The sequence below is a fragment of the Eptesicus fuscus genome, chromosome 22 (genome assembly GCF_027574615.1).
Source record: "Eptesicus fuscus isolate TK198812 chromosome 22, DD_ASM_mEF_20220401, whole genome shotgun sequence".
NCBI classification, from domain to species: domain Eukaryota; kingdom Metazoa; phylum Chordata; class Mammalia; order Chiroptera; family Vespertilionidae; genus Eptesicus; species Eptesicus fuscus.
In genome coordinates this window covers 6,260,650-6,276,983 of record NC_072494.1, presented here as the reverse complement: position 1 = coordinate 6,276,983, position 16,334 = coordinate 6,260,650, and the positions used below count along the sequence as shown (strand labels likewise).

At 48.8% G+C, this 16,334-nt stretch overlaps 1 protein-coding gene across 3 annotated transcripts in view; it reads right to left on the bottom strand.

Moving 5' to 3' along the window:
* The window catches only part of AHCYL1 (adenosylhomocysteinase like 1), a 31,696-nt gene extending 16,065 nt beyond the window's left edge, over window positions 1–15,631 (bottom strand). The window contains exon 1 of one of the 3 annotated variants that reach the window (XM_008147129.3): window positions 15,236–15,631. In XM_008147129.3, coding sequence (XP_008145351.1) covers window positions 15,236–15,355 — 120 coding nt within the window. In that variant the 5' untranslated portion in view covers window positions 15,356–15,631. Of the gene's footprint in view, window positions 1–432; window positions 844–15,235 lie in introns of those variants that run through there. The other 2 variants (XM_008147128.2, XM_054712312.1) reach the window with 2 other exon arrangements.
* Window positions 15,632–16,334: the final 703 nt, after the last annotated feature.

Sequence of the window (16,334 nt, the reverse complement as noted above, 5' to 3'; positions counted from 1 at the left end):
CGCCAACTAAGTGCCCAGTGCCACTCCAGGAAGACTGGTGAAAGGAAAGGTGGTCCCTTCCAACCTGTACATGTGCTGACCCACAGTGAGGTTAATGACAACACAAATGGTTTTGTCACAGAATTTTACTGCTACTTTAGGAACATGCACATTTTTATGTTTAAAAATTATAGTCAGCATATTTCTTAGCTAACACTTAGCAATGAGCAAAAACGTGACTATCAGAAGCTAGAAAGCTGGACAAGGTCAATTACTAAGCAGTGTGCTATGGCACCTCCCAAGATTCCCAGCACATCCTCTGTAGGCCCTCTCACACAGCTTCTGGCCAACTTACCTTTTCTCTAGAGTCTATAGGTTCGTTCCTCACTGGCTCTGTCCTCAGAGGGAAGGAAGAGCGTATGGCTGTCAGCCTAAACCGGTGGAAGAACTTACCAGTGATCGGTCTGATTCCCATTTCAAGTGGATCCAAAGGAACAGTAATCAACAAACACCAACTTCTGGGTACAAGAACTATATAAGTCCAAACATCTTTCAGACTTCCAATTGGATAAAAGAAATGTCCCCCAAAAGAAGGGCACCCCCTTCCTGACAAGTTTCAGGTACACCCCTAGAAAACACTTCATATCAAGGGAATCATGCTCAGGCCATGGAGCGATCTGCAGCCCCCGTCAGTCACTTCTGTTCCCAGAGCAGAAACCAGTCTTCCGAGCACCCAGGTCCTCCAGTCCCATCTCAAGTTTCTTAAGTTCCCAGTTACCCCAGATGGGGCCTGAGTTTCTGGGGAGCAGGGAATGGGCAAGCTAATCACAGCACACATGTCTCTCCCCCACTCCACCCGTCTCCGTGTCTCAACAGGAACAGGACATAACACATACTGTTAGAATCCAGTTCCAGTCAGAACACTCCTTTCAAATGGGATTCGACTTGATGCTTCATCAGCGTCAGGGGGAGGAAAGGGAGAGGCAACACCAGGGCCCACACTGCTGAGTCACTTACTGGTGAGGAAAGAGCATAAAGCTTGGAAACCTGTGCCAAAGAGCAGTTTTACCCTAACAGCCACTCCATTCTCCTCACACGAGACAACACACTTCACTGCTCCTATTATCTCCCGACGTGACCGAGTGGAAATGAGTGATCTGCGCTGCCAACTGCCAACAGTCAGATAAAGAGGTTACTGGCTACAAGTGGGGCAGGGCAGGGCTTCCTAATCTTTTGAAAATCACAACGTACAACACAGCATAACACACACCCGGACGAGGTTTCAATGTCAATTTAGCTATCGACCTGTCCGTATTTTCCTCATCCTCAAACCACCATCAATAGTATATGAAAACATGTCAGCCATTCTTCTCTGTGCCTGACGTGGAATTGTCATCAAGTCTACATTAAAAAAATTTTTTTTTTGTACAGGTGACTGAAGAAATCTAGGTTCCTGGAACATGCCTATAACTTTAGCGATACACCAAAGCCCCCGCCCCCGCAAGCTCACCACCACCACCACTGCTGTAAATAGAACAAATAAATAAATTTCTCTGAATTTATTATAACTTTCAATGTACAGATTTTTTTGAAAAATAGTATAATGAAACCTCTATGCCCTCCACCTCGATTGAATCTTTCCATTTTCCACATTAGGTTTCTTTCTCTGAACTGTTTCCTTCCTGTAATGGGAAGTTCAGTTTTGAGGTTTGATTAGAAAGGTTAACATTTTGGCAGGAGTATCTCACGGACAATGTTGTATAATTCACTTTGCATCATCTCAGGACACAGAATCGGGCTGTTCCACTGAACGTGACACTCGGCCGAAGCCTTGGTTACAGTGAGGCCGTCGGTGTCGGAAAGGTGCATCTTCTCCTTTGCAAGTGAAGGTTCATTAGTGGAGTGAGACTTGTCAGCCTGCGAATGTCCTGCTCCCTCGTGACTACCATCTGGTCAGAGTCCTTGCCTGAACGGGTTATATTGGGGGAGGCGGGTGGCTTATAGAATCATGATTTTTTTTTTCTATTATTCCTTCTAAATATATTATTACCTGGCATTCTTTGGTAAAAAAAAAAAAAAAAGCTTCTCTTCTCCCTCACGTTTTCTTTTTAACTCGTTATTCATATTTTTTTTTATTCAAGATTACACTCAATTACAAGCAGTGTAACTGTCCCACATTGGGCCCGGGGGGGGGGGGGGGGGAGGGCCTCCTTCCAGCTGATCCTCCTGACCTTTGGACATGACCCCATTTGAGCACTTCCTTCCTTTTGGACATAAGACCCACCAGGCCCACCTTGTTCTTTCTCTGCTGCAGACGTGGCATCAGCCATTTCTCACGGAGCCCTGACCTCCTCCAGTGCGGAATGGCATTGTGAAGCTGACACCTGGGTAGGAGGTTGCTCATTGCCATCGCAAGTGTCAGTGCTTCCAGTTCTTTCCGCCGAGAGAGAAATCCACCTTGTTTTACTCATGAGCTCGTATGGATATTTCCATTTCAAATTTCACATGACCATTTTTTTTTTTAGCTTTAACTCTTCCTATTTGTATCTCTTTTCTCATGTTGACAATCTTGGTCTCTCACAGAGAAGTTCAACTGGCAAGATATGCTGGTATATTCTTTAAGATGAAAACTTGTCAACTGCTTACAAACAGGTCAGTCTGAACTCTTCAAATACATTTTTCTGAGGAAAGAAGTTCGTTCCGAAACAAGCGATAGTGGACAGCTCCAGAAGGAAGGCGGAGTCTCCCTGGCATCTGGGAAGGTGGCCACAGACTGAGTACATGCCATATGTGTAATGCCTTAGCCCACCCGCAGAAACAAGAGTAGAGGCGTGCAAGAGTAATTCTTTTTTCTTGAGCTGGAGGTCTACCTTAAGTGAAACTGAAAGCCAGCTAATCTTACAGATTCAAACCCTCTTCACGTCTGCCTGAGTGAGCGCACCCCCCTGCAAGTCAGCGCAGCACCTGGGAAGGCCGTACCTAACTAGAGGGGAACATGCAAGCCCGTGCAAACAGCCTATGGCGGAGCTACAGCCGCTCCCAGCGAGTGGCCGTCGAGTCCATGCAGGTCAGCTTCCTGAGCCCTAGACTAACACCCAATAAAGTTAATGAGATGGAAAGCATATCGGCTGTTCAGTCAGCATCCACCGAGTCCCATAAAGTAGAGGCTCCAGGGAGGAAGAAGCCATCAAAACTCAACACTGAATAGAATAATCGGACTTTAAAGGCTTAATGTGAAATAGGAACTCTGTGGTAACAGGCCCTGAGAGTGGAATGGACCTTTCAGAATCCGTTCTGTAGCGACACTGGATGTTTTCAAGTCCAAGGGGCAAGGCGAAATTACTCTGAAGATCAGCTGGCTGCAGAGTCCACAGCTCTCAGAAACAAAACACAAAAAAGCCCCAAAGGAGAAACTACAGACACCATCATGAACAGGAATCTGTCAAAGAGAACTAGTCACGTCAAACACTAACCGTGTTTTTCATTCTAGAGAGGCAATCTTTGCCATCCTTCTTGACTTTCTAAATTGAGATATACATGTTCAATTTTAGGAAAAAGTCTCAGGAGTAAATCAGGATCTTAGATAGCCTGGAAGAAGCAAGCTGGCTGAAAGGAACTGCTGCCTGCACCTTCTTTGAGGCTATTTAAAAAGAAGAGCTACCTTTTGCTCCGGAATGAATACACTAACCCCCCCACCCCCACCCCCAGACCAGAATACGTAAGTCTGGGTTTTCTTCATTTAGAGCTTTCTGAACAGCCGTTTTTCTAGTGAGTAAAGTGGGCGGACACCCAAGGACAAATATCTCTTGCTTTAGGCTGTATGGCAAACCAAAAGTCAAAATCAAAATTTGTATAGGAAAAGTTATTCAGCAAATTTTTACCAATAAAGAACACTGCTTGAACAGCACTGATCTATATATCTTCAAACCATTTTTGCTTAAATCTTGACATAAAAATAACAAGTAAAAACCACCAGTAAATTAGGACTTTTACTTAAAGCTGATCACAAGTTTGATCAGGTTAAAGGGCTTCTTTAAAAACAAAAAAATAAAGATAATGGGGTGTGATTATTTCCCCGCAGATTAGGTAGCCTTGGCTTTAATGCACCATTGAGCAAAGAATGAGGTGCCCTTATAGAACAGCAGCTTGGAGGTTCCTAGCAGAAGTTTTTCCATACGTTGATGCTGGAGAGCAGTTTCTGGAGCCCCTGGTCCTCTGGGAAAGACCTTGAATACTGTGCTGACTCAGCAATCCCTCCCTGGGGTGTGGAAAGCTCGCCTTAGACCTGAGGCAGAGAAACAGACCACCTCCTTACACGGAAGGTCCGATTCCTGGGAGGTGAAGGAAGAACTACCACAGGACCCGGCATGCCTGCTGTGCTCCAACCTCTAAACCTGGCCGGGTTTGTTCCACAGAATTCTTTCTCACAGTGCCCAAACCGAATTTCATTCATGCTTCTGGAGTACATGTCACACACTGTCTGAACCCTGCGGCAGGGTTTGGTCATTCAGGTCAAACACCAATCTTTCCTCGAAGAGAGACATTAAAATTGGTATCTAGAAAGCCTTCCCCTTTTTATCCTTATTTGATAATAAAACAACAGTGACAGGACTAAAAAGAAATTTTTTTTTGGTCTGGGTCTCAAATCCACTCACTTTGGCTTAAGAAGGAACCTGCCTCCTGGCTACCTGTCTCACCCGCTCAGTCAACTGGCTTTCTGAGCTCTGCCCTCCTTTTTCCCCATCATCCTTCTCTAATCTTTACTCTTTGACTGTTTCCTCAGCACCTCAATCAGTTCCTTCTGTGACTTCTGTTTTGAAGCCAGAATTTCATTAAAATGCCCTCTGCTGAGCTTTATACTTTTACTATCCCTATTAGCCCAGGAATTCATAATATAAATTATCATGTTAAGGAGATCCTCATAGTCTGACCTGATTTTTAATCCACTGAGTCCAAAAAGCTCAGCCAACCAGAAACTAGAAGTAGGGAATGGGGACAGGGAGTCAGATCATTCTTAGGATTTCAGAAAGAACACAGACTCAAGGAATGCCACTGGTTTAGTGGAGGCCAAGCCATTCTTCTCCTTACTTCTTCTAGAGACGCCACCAGGATCTTTGCAAATGCCCTGGGCTGTAAGGTGAAGAGACGACAAGCCGGTCTGGCCAGGCGCTAACAGTCCTAAGCACCCAACCCCTGGCCTGGCTTTAAGCCAATCACCACATTCTCAATCCCAGGCACGCATTCCAGGTGTCACTGGGGTCCCTGGATGGGCTTCAGGCTGCCAACTCCCCTTTATATGCAGACTGTCATATATACGTCCGTATTTCTGGAAGGCAAACAGCTCTGATAGAGCTCCAAACCCCAAATGATGAACAACCGCTACACTGACTTACGGGAGCCAAACAATAACCTCAGAGGAATGTGAGCCGCACAGGATATGAATCACTGTCCTGCTCACTGATGTACTCTAAGTGCCCATCACAGGCTGGGACACGGGGCAGCGTGACTTCTGGTCAGAGCTCACTCTGAACACCTTGGAAAAGAAGAACGATTAAGTATAGGTTATTTTCAGGACCTCTCACATGGGACAAGATTTTTCCTCAAGGCCAAAGTCATCCAAGATAGGTGGTAGCTGCCTCGCCTTGCCAATGTCAGATTTCCTAACCATTCTGGCCAGCCTTGCTACACAATCTAAAAGAGGGGTTCTAAATCTGGGCTCGTCAAGTTTGAGTTGTTTAAAATGCACGTACCATCACATCCTCTACCTGCCCCTCACCCTCAACCCCTCCCCATCCTGATAAGTAGGTCTGGGTTAGGGCCCTGGTCACACATATTTTGAAAAAGTTCCCTAGATGACTGATAGCTTCCACTCCTCCCCACTCCTCAAGAAGCACTGATCTGGGACAACCCCAGCAGGATGTGAAAAAGCAAACTCCGGCACCCCAGTTTACCAGGCTTTGAGAAAGCCACTCCAGGGATGCAGGGAACAAAGGGGCAGCTACTCTCGTTCAGAGATAAAATAAGCCAAAGGAAGGAGAGAATCTGCCGTTAGCAACACCTCCGCCTGTCAGGTACGAACCATCTATCGGAGGGACCCGCAGGTTCAAGCAGGACAGAGCTGGTGTGAGGGAGGGACTGTTTTCACAATGGCCTCGTCCAAACTCAGTAACGATTGGCAAGGTGCTCTCATTCCACACATGCCCACACGCAGCTCACCCCCTCCCTGTGGAGTCAGAAAGGAATGTGCAGAATCTGAACCTCTACTCCCCAGATAGGAGGGGTTCCTTCCCCTGAATGCAAAGGCTGAGACGAGTTTCATCAACTCGCTACTCCCAAGTACAAACCAGGCAGAGAACTGAGGTGCCTCCCAACACGGATGCTCCCCTTCTAACCTTTATGGTTCGGAAACCCATCTCACTAAAAGCCAAGCCTTTGCCGTCCTCAGTTCACCCTCATCTGGCAAATAAGAACGGAAGCACCCCCAGAGTGAGGCGTCCCTCTGGAAAATCCTGGGGAAGGGGTGCAACGGGGTCAGTGCCCCCAGCACGCGTTTTCCTTGGGTTCACAATACAGTTTATTACTCTCAGAACATCATGTTCCCAGCCAGCCTGGTCTCTTTTCTGTTACAAATGTGAAGTAAACAGATTCTAGAGCAGCTACAAGTCTGTTACCAAGGCCACTGTATTGATCAGTGTAATTGACATTCACAATTCATCTAATCCAGCTCGACAAGCCAGCTGGGCTGCTCGCCATAAGAACGGAACATTGGGAACCTTCGTGTCTGGCTTCCTAAGAAGTCTGGGCACGAGAAACTCAAGCACCGATCTGGAAGGTGGAGGCCACCTGGCCACCACAGGAAATGGAATTAGTTACCAGAACAAATGAACGCGCCTGCCCTCTCCACGAAGCACCTGTTTCTATTTCCAAAGCTGCAGAACTCCGAAGGTCTCCCTTTCCCCCGAATCCTGCCGAGGTCACATACTCGAGGGAAACGTCACACACAAGATCCTCGGTGCCAACTAGAGTCTGAGTTCCTGGTTAGGACAAGCACTGGCCCCGTTCCCAGACGGCGGCAGGTCCGAAGAAGGTATATTTCAAAGACAAGGGCATATACAGCTTTTGAACATCCAGCTCGGCCTTTGGTTCAGAAGGGCAGCCGGGGTTGCAGAATGAGAAGGATCAGAAGTTTGCTCACCGCGGCCGGGCAGAGCTGTGGTTTATTACTTCCAGGACTCAACGCACATTCCAAAGTGGAACTGTTCAACTCACCACTGGTCCCCCAAATCCCAAACACCCTAAGGGTAAGCCTCTTTTCTTTAATCAAGAGCATCTGAAAATCAGACTTCCAGTTTCAACTCTGGGCAGAGTCCCTAATGCTAAGGATTTAAACTTGATGGAAATGTCAAGTTACTTTTTCTATTGTGTCTAAGGATACCCCTAAGCTTCTGGCCTGCTGCCCTGTGGTTCTCAAGCTACTGAGCTAAGAAGCTGGGGCCACGTATTCTCAAGCTTCCTTCCTACCTTACATGTTAAGGTAGTTGGGGCAGGATCTAGGGATCCACTAAGATGTTGAAAATTCCCATCAATTTCTCATCTGCAGCTCCTGGTTCTCCATCACCGTCCATTTGGGAGGTCTAAATCGGAAAAACAACCCAGCCAACTGAAGGGGGAAGTAAGCCAAAGCCACCACCTTCTCCTGGGGAAATCATGTCACAGCATTCTGCTCAACAAACAAGCACTGTCAGCATGTGCGCAGGCACTGCACACTACACGTATGTGCGAGGTGTGGTTCAAGAGGGCAGCGCAGAATCTGTCCTCCAACTTCCCTGAAGGCTCCCTTTTTGAGGTCAGGATCCTAAGATCATGAATGGGAACAGGTCACAGCCCAAAAGCTTTGACTTGAGGTCAAGCCAGTGCTGTGGGAAAAGGATAAGGTCCTTCCCATCAAGTCCACGGAAACTTGTGTCCCGGAGGTTCACCTTAATACAACCAATTAAAGACGAGGAGCGTGGGAGACATTTATTAAACATTCTCCAAATCCTGACAGTACTCAAAGCACAGTGATATGAAACATGGTTACACTCATACCCTCCAGGCCGTAACCCCTTCATCCTGCCGCTCACCAATTCACCGTCCAGCTCAGAGCTGCGCACCGCGCACCACGCGGAGCACGGGAGCCTTTCCCTTGGCCCCGAGCACACAGCTCCGTGGGATCCACTGACGCCACTGCACACACGCAGGGTCAGGAGAAGGGAACTGTATCGACAGGGCTTGCTCTGGCTGGGCAGTTCTTCAGATTGTCAAGAACTAAACCTGAGACAGTTCGTATATGATGATGAGCAGCATGGACGTGAGCAGTCCCAGCCCCTCCTGTTTAAGCCTCAGTCTAGCACACAGCTGGGTACCGGGTGCCCAAAGTGAACTGGTCAAGGAGAACATGTTAAACCCATTCAGCCCTACAGGTTGAACACGGAGACACAGTAGCTAAGGCACTGGGGCTTTCATGACAAGAAAGACAAAGAGCGTGTGATATCCCTTATGTATGGAATCAAAAACAGAAACATTCATAGATACAGAGAACGAACTAATGGTTGCGGGTGTGTGTGTGTGTGTGTGTGTGTGTGTGTGTGTGTGTGTGGTGAGAGTAGGGGGTGGGGGCTGGACAAGAAAGGTGAAGGGGATTGAGAGGTACAGTTAGGAAATAAATAAGTCACAAGGATGTCATGTACAGCACAGAGAAAAGTCAATAATATAACTTTGTACAGTGACAGATGGTTACTAGACTTAGGATCATTTTGTAAGGTATATAAATGTCGAATCACTACGTTGTACACCTGAAACTAACATAACATTGTATGTCACCTATACTTTAATTAAAAAAAGAAAGCAGGAACATGCTTGGACAGTCCCAGATGTGTGGTTCTGTCAACGTTCTTTCCACTCTACCCCAGCACTCCAAATACTACCTTTCACCAGTTCATTCAGCTTTTTCACTTTGTGTCCTGTTTGAGCAGTAAATGATTAAGGCCCATTGTATACTGTTAAAAGTACCAATCATTATGTACATTCTGAGATTTAGACCCTGGGCTGAATCCTCTAGAAAAAATGAACAGAGATAAGAACAAAAATGAAACCCATCTGAATGTCAACCAAGGCCAGCATGTTCCACCCTGGTTCTGTAATTGCTGTGGAGCAAAGGCCACGCATTTCTGCAGGAGAAACTGTTACACACAATTAGGAGCAGGCTGTCTGGAGCAGAGAAACAGTGCCTGGAGGAGGACCGTGCAGGAAGGGAGATGAGATCTGAGGTGATTACATAAGAAGATAAAGTCATAGCTCAGAGGAGTATTTGCAATGGTTTCACATAATTCTGGGATTCTAGTTTGGGAAGATTCCCAAACTAATGCAGATTGAAGAAATAGATTCCTGGACTCAGCTAGCTCAATGCCTGACAGACACCCACATTCTATGCGGTGGTTGGGTAGCGCCGATCCCACTTCGATCACAAGCTCTGAGGTCTCCCATTGTCTCTCTGCCTCCTGGAAATCAACAACTACTCTAGTGCTCTATAGGTGTCAGCTCTACATAAAATAACATTTTTGTCAGGAAAAATTTTCTTCCTGTTGAAAAGATGTCCCAATAGAAACAGCTCTGTTTTAGCTCTTTAAGAATATCATATATATATATGTGGAAGAAGGTACTCATTGAAGAACATGCTGGGATAAGAGGCATAAACCAGAACTGTACCAGGCAAACCAGGATATATGGTCACCCTAGTTATAAGAGAGTAAATACACTGAGATTTACTAAATGCTATTCCCCTTGACAATCCTGTAGTGCTATCACTATTCCCCATTTTACAGATAGAAAAATGGAGGCTCAAAGTCCATGCCCTTGTCCACAGTCATATGCAGTTGTAAAAAACACCTTAAAAGTAGCTTTAAAAGGGGGGAGGGGAGGTAGGGGACAGATCCCCTGCAAATAAATAATTAGAAGGACAACTGACTTTTATTTAGTGATCATTTAGGCCAGGAGGTAATGGAACCATACCTTCAAAGTATTGAGAAAAATAAATGTCAACCTAAAATTGTGTACCTAACAAAACTATCTCTCAAGAATGAGAGTGAAATAAAGTCATTTACAGATAAAGAAAGAAAAAAAAGAAAAGAAAAAAATGACAGAAAGGAAGAAAATGAGGCTCAGACAGCTTAAGTCACTGGTCCAAAGTTCCAAGTCTATTAGATGGCAGAGACTGAAGGTAAACCTGACTCTAAAAGTCAAGTGCTTGCCTTACACTGTGTCCTGCACTACTACTCAGTTTTAGGAACAAAAAGGGAAAGTTCAACACATTTCATGTAACAGGCAAGCAACAGCGGGAGAGCAAGAAAACTTCCTGAATGAGTCAAAGGGAAATATGGAATCAGAAGAGAAAAAGTGACCACAATTCTGTGTGAAATTTTAACTGCTACCATATGCAAGGCACTGAGAGTGTTGATAAGAGTCTTGTGGTAAGAATTTGTCCTTAAGTTTGGGTTCTCAGATTTCAGGTTGGGAAAAAACTCTGGTCAGTGCAAATATGTCGTTCTTCATACATGAGGGGCTGCTTCTGACCCGCCTCACTAGGCCATGTTCTGAATATTAACCCAGAAAAGTAAGGGTGGCCCTTCTTAATAAAATTCTAATATTCAGATCCCCAAATTTGAGAAACAGATTGGTATAAATGACTCTCCTTTACTGGCCAGTTCCTTTATATGACAGGCTCAAGAAAGCACTAACATACTTGTTTACAGACCATAACTACATGAGGTAACAAAGTAAACTTACTCGGTGTCACAGGCAACTAAAGACTTACACTGCATGTATCAAAATATATTAAAAACTTCGTAAACACCATCAGAAGAATATCACATTGGATAACACACACTGGATCTAATCTGTATCCTCCTGATAAAACAAATGGCCCACATTTGTAATCTTGCCACAAGCTAACAGTTTAATGAACTTAGAACAAAGTGATAACGGAAACTAGTGTTGCACTAACTAAACAGAATCAAGTAAGAAAAAGAGAGGTGATCCCTATCTGTGGAGAAATCTAAACAAGATAGGATCTTCTTACACCTCTGAGGCCTGGTCAGAGACCGCCATGAAAGAGAATCAAGACACACTAATGGTGTCTGGAAAAGATAGAGGTCAACCTATTAAATCTCTTCTCAGTGATTCGAAGAACCGGTGTAAATGCTGTAAAACTGCACTAAGATTCCACCGAATAGGTTAACATCTAACTAGTACTCACTGGGGTTCTACCTGGGATGTGTCCTAGGTTTAGCTGACTCCTTTGATATGTATGCTTTATTTAAAAAGAGAATATCCTACAAGCAAAAGTAACCTCTTTTGTGTTCTTTCTCTTCTTGCCCCTCTTGCACTGTTTGGTCAAGTCTGACTGCAGAACTCCCAGGGCAGTGCCTCATGTTCCCCCTGGGGTCCCTCCACATGTTCAGAGGTGCAGAGAAGAGCAAGCGTCCTGCGAGGCCTTCCAGAGAAACACGTCTATTTTAGTTCCATCAACAAGCTGGAGGCTTGGGCTCACCCTAGGGGGGACATCGATTGATACCATGTCCATTTCTAAAAGCCCAAGAACGGCTATTACCTCTGCCACACAAAGTGGCAGGAACAGAAGGATCAACACCCATGGTGATGGCAACCAGCGGACTTGTTCGGTGACTGATAACTGCCAATGTTCAACAAGGATCCTCTTTAGCGGTGACAGTTGTGATTGTTGTTGAAGAATCTCAATACCTATGCTTTTGGATGGTCATCCACCTTTTCCCAAACAAAGTGTTTAAAACTTCACCGGTTACACTAGAATTTGACCTGAGGACCATCAAGGTCACCCTGAAGTGACCTACAGCCTCTGACTGGCACCAGAAATGACCTCATTTCCTGAGGGGCCTCAGGACTTGGAATGATCCAAAATTACTTGGTCCAGAGCCACATCGGAATCCTCACGGGTTAAGGACAGCACCCTCTGAAAGAAGCCTTTTTCTCACACTATTCAGTACAACTCAAGGACTCCTTTCTCACCCCAAATCCCCTGTTATACCATCTGAAAGCACCAGTGACCACCGGGAACAAGCCTTACTACCGAAGCATACTACAGCTACTCATGTCCTACAAAACCTCCGCTGGAACCGAGTGCCAGCCCAAGTTGTCTTCCTCAGGAACTGCTATGTATTCGTTCCCATGTCTGCTAGGAAGACTGTACCTCTGGGATTCCTTTTATCCTCGGGCTCCTAGGAAGCTCTGAGTTACATGTGATGATCGGCCTCACCAACCATCTTAGCCCTCAGGGTTAACAATATTTTTGCTAATTTCTATAGTTCTGACTTCCTCTCTATATTGTATGAGTCCTGGACTATAAGCAGCTCAAATGCTCACCAAAAAGAGGGGGTGTAACATACTAACAGACTTCTTAAAAGTCTTTATTGTTGCAAGTATTACGAATGTTCCCCTTTGTCCCCCACTGGCCCCCTCCACCCCACTCCTGCCCCCTAATAGACTTCTTAAAAAACCAACAAAAACCACTTTTGCTTGGTTCCAACCTGTGCCTATTTCCCCTGCTGCAAACAAAAAGCACTTACTTGGCCGGTAAGGAAACTGAGGCACAGAAGCTCACTTGCTTAAGGTGGTAGACACCCAGGTCAACAATCAAACCAACAAGTCCTATTATCTACACAGCACTGTGGGAGCCCCAAGGCATCTAAAACTGAATGATTATAGAAGAACCTCAATACCTATGCTTTCAATTGATGGACATCCACTCTACCTCAAAGTGAATAAAACTTCACCAGTTACACTGGAATCTGAGCTGAGGACCAGCAAGGTCACCCTGAAGTGACCTACAGCCTCTGACTGGCACCGAAAATGTCCTCCTTTCCCAAGGGGCCTCGGGGCTTGGAATGATCCAAAATTACTTGGCCCAGAGCCACATCGGAATCCTCACAGGTGAAGGACAGCACCCTCTGAAGAGGCCTTTTTCTCACACCATTCCGCACCGCCAAGCTACATTTTCCTCTTACTTTCCTCATACTTTCCCACAGAATCCACACATGGCAGAGGCACAAAAGTGCGTTACGTCATACTGTCCAATCCGGCTGCCCTTCTGAAAACACGATCACCTGGGACTTGCTGCTACGTGACCTTGACTAGTCCTCAGCCAACTCATGAACGAAATAAATGCCTTTTATAGTCACTAGCGGGAGGGTAATTAGTTATCATAAAGCACTTTAATATCGTGCTGTGTAAGTGCTACACAATAAAGCTCAGAGAGAGCAAGATTAACAAGAAACACGGGGATACATTTACCAGCAAATGGAAATTCACACGGGGTCTTCCCACGTTCCTGGCCCAGGCGGCTTCTGTCAGCTAATGGAATGAGTCTTTCAAGTCATTAGCACTTGGCCTGACAAGAATACACATTAGCAATATTCCTCCAGGGAAGGAAGGGGGAGAAGGGGCACCTAGTCCTGGTAGGCAGCCGTGTAGACATCTGGAGTATACCAGTTAGCCAGGTGTGCAATTAATATTGAGTACCTACTGTGCGCTAGGGACAGAGCCACGCACAGTGCGTTCAATGGCGCACAAGAGTCCCTGCCTTTATGCAGTTTACGATCTAGGATACAAACTTTGTCTTATTAATAGTGGCACTGGCGAGAATAAAGGCTTGGTGATATAAAGGCAAGTACGAATAGAGGCGCCTAATGCGGAGACAAAAGGCAGGCTGGCCGGGAGAGGAAGCGGTGGCGGAGTTAGGGTACCAGGCCTTTCCCAGCCTTTCCCCTCACTCGTCCAAGGTACTATCCTTAAGCATTCTGCTCAGCTCGGCTGTGGCTGTCTCTAAACAGTGCCGATTACTAAGGGTTACAGCCCCAGCCAGGCAGTGGGCTGAACCCAGAGCACTGAAAGGAAGGCTCGATGGGCCCCTTCGAATCAAGGGGCCTTCCCCAACCTTCTAAAAGGCATTCTACAGTAAGACCTTAAGTTCGTGGGGGAAATGGAGCTAACGCACACAACAATGAACTGTCTTTTCAACCCTGCACTTGATTTCTGGAGTGTTAGGTTAATTCCTTAAAAAAAAAAGATAAAAAAAGGAATGACAGCGGAACCAGTTCAGGTGGAGGAGCCTCCAAGCGCTGTAACCGCTCCTGCGAGCCCAGCCTGCAAGCCCGGCCGGTCGGCTTACACAAGCCCTGCGCCCGGGAACACTGCAGGCCTCGGCGGCCTCGGCCACTCTGTGTTGACACCGTACGAAATGTTTACCCGGCTTCCCCCGGGGCCTGCAGAGGTTCTCCGGCCTCCTGCTAACTGGGCGCCAGGTATGTGGAAAGTCAGGATGTGGTTGGCAGCAAATGCTCAGGAAGCGCGCGAGCGATCCCGGTCCCACCGCTCCCAGAGCTGGTTAGACGGAGAGCCCCGAAGGCTGCGGGTTAACCTTCCCGGGCAGGAGGGTGAGAAGGACATCCTCTGGGCTCAGCCCGCAGCACAACAGAGGAAACTTGCTCTGCCGTCAAGCATGAGCAATCCTGTCTTCCCACCCACCCGGCCGACCCACCGCGGCCCCTGCTCCAGGGAAGCCCAAGGGCTCGTCTGTTCGCCTGACTCGACGATCAACGTGTAACCCAAGACGTGTCTGCTGTCACCAACCTCCCAATGCTTAGTTCTCACGTGCGTGGAAGAAGTGGACCAGCGAAGGAGGTGAAAATCATAGTTTTCTCTTCAACCTCACGGCTTTCACCTGCATAACAGAGCTGCTGGCCCCGCGCGCGTGGGGCTCCGGCCTCCCAGCGAGCACGCAGCTGCGCCCCCGGCGCGGCGCTACCTGGTTCCCCCCCTCACCTGCGGGGAGGCTTCCTGTGCACTCCCACCCCCCGGGGCCGGTCCCAGGGCTCAGCCAGGGGGCTCACCTCCCCCGCACTCCCGTCTCCGAGGCCCTTCATCCGGGAAAGGCCGGGGACGCGTTTCAGAGCGATCCCGGAGGACCAGGGCCCAGGGACAAAGGAAAGGGAGGTCAGGGGCGGCCTGGCCAGCTCGGGACGGGCCTGGGGCGGTTCCCCCCGCCGCCCCGCCACCCTCCCGGCCGTCGCGATCCCCTCCAACCTCGGCCCCGGAGTCGCGGACCGGCTGGAGCGCCGCGGGGCCCTGCTCGCGCCCCTCCCGCGAGGCCCCGGTCCGGGCCCCGCCGCCACCCGAGCCCCCGCACCTTCTTGGGCGCCTTGGTGACGGTGGCCATGAAGGAGTACTTCTCGGCGTCCTCGATCTCCTTGGCCTGCTTCCGCTCCTCCCCGACCCCGGGCAGCGGCATCGCGTCAGGCATCGACATTCCCCGGCCGGCCGGGCCCGCTGCCGCCCCGCCGCCCCCGCCTCGCCCGCTCCCGAGCGCTCGCCCGACCGCCCGCGCGGCGCCCTCCGACACGCGCTCGCCCACCCTCCCGCCGGGCCCGCGCAGAGCGGCGACCGGGGCCGAGGAGCTGGGGCGGACGCCGAGTCCGCTGGGCCGTCCGAGGCAGCGGGACCGCGACGGCAGCGACAGGAGCCCCAGGAGCAGCAGCGCGGAGCTCCGACTGGCCCGCGCCGCCACCTCCGCCGCACGCACACACGCACGCAAAGTAAGGGTAGAGGGCGGTGACGCCACGTCGGGTACTGGCAGCTCCGGGGCGGGGAAAGGGGCGGGGCGGAAAGGCGCGCTGTCGTGACGTCACCACGCTGGGCCGGGCCGCCGAAGACGCCCCCTCGGCTTCCCAGCTCGCAGGGTGAATCGGACCCTCTGCGCCGCCAGGTGGCGCCATCAGCCCTGCGAGCAGCGCGTGGTTCCTGCAGGGAAGCCGAAGAACTGTGGTGGTGGGGGGTGTCTTTGGGATGTGGGGTACCAGGCAAGGCCTCAGAACAGCGTAAGGGGGATGCTTGAGAGCAAAGACCCGAGCCCCACGCGACACATCCTGCAGCTGGTCCTAGGAAACATCTGCGGCCCGAAACAGCTCACTCATCCAATGCCCCCGCCCCAGGACCTTTGGACCTGAAGCCCCGAACCCAGGGGCAGTGTTTACCTCCCTGGATCTCTAAGGGTGGGCAGACACAGAGCAGTGTGGTTTCTGCACAACCTGTGTGACCTCCTCCACCGCCGTCTCCCCTGGGCCTTGCCTGTTTACAGACCTCCAGGCCACAGAGCTGATGTTATCTAGCCATTGGGGATAGGGCTGGCTGACGGGTCAGATGATGGAGGTAGGGGGAGAAGTTTCCAGACTGAATGGCTTTCCTGCTTCAGTGCCATTCCCCGCCCCCCAAACCCCAAATATTAAACT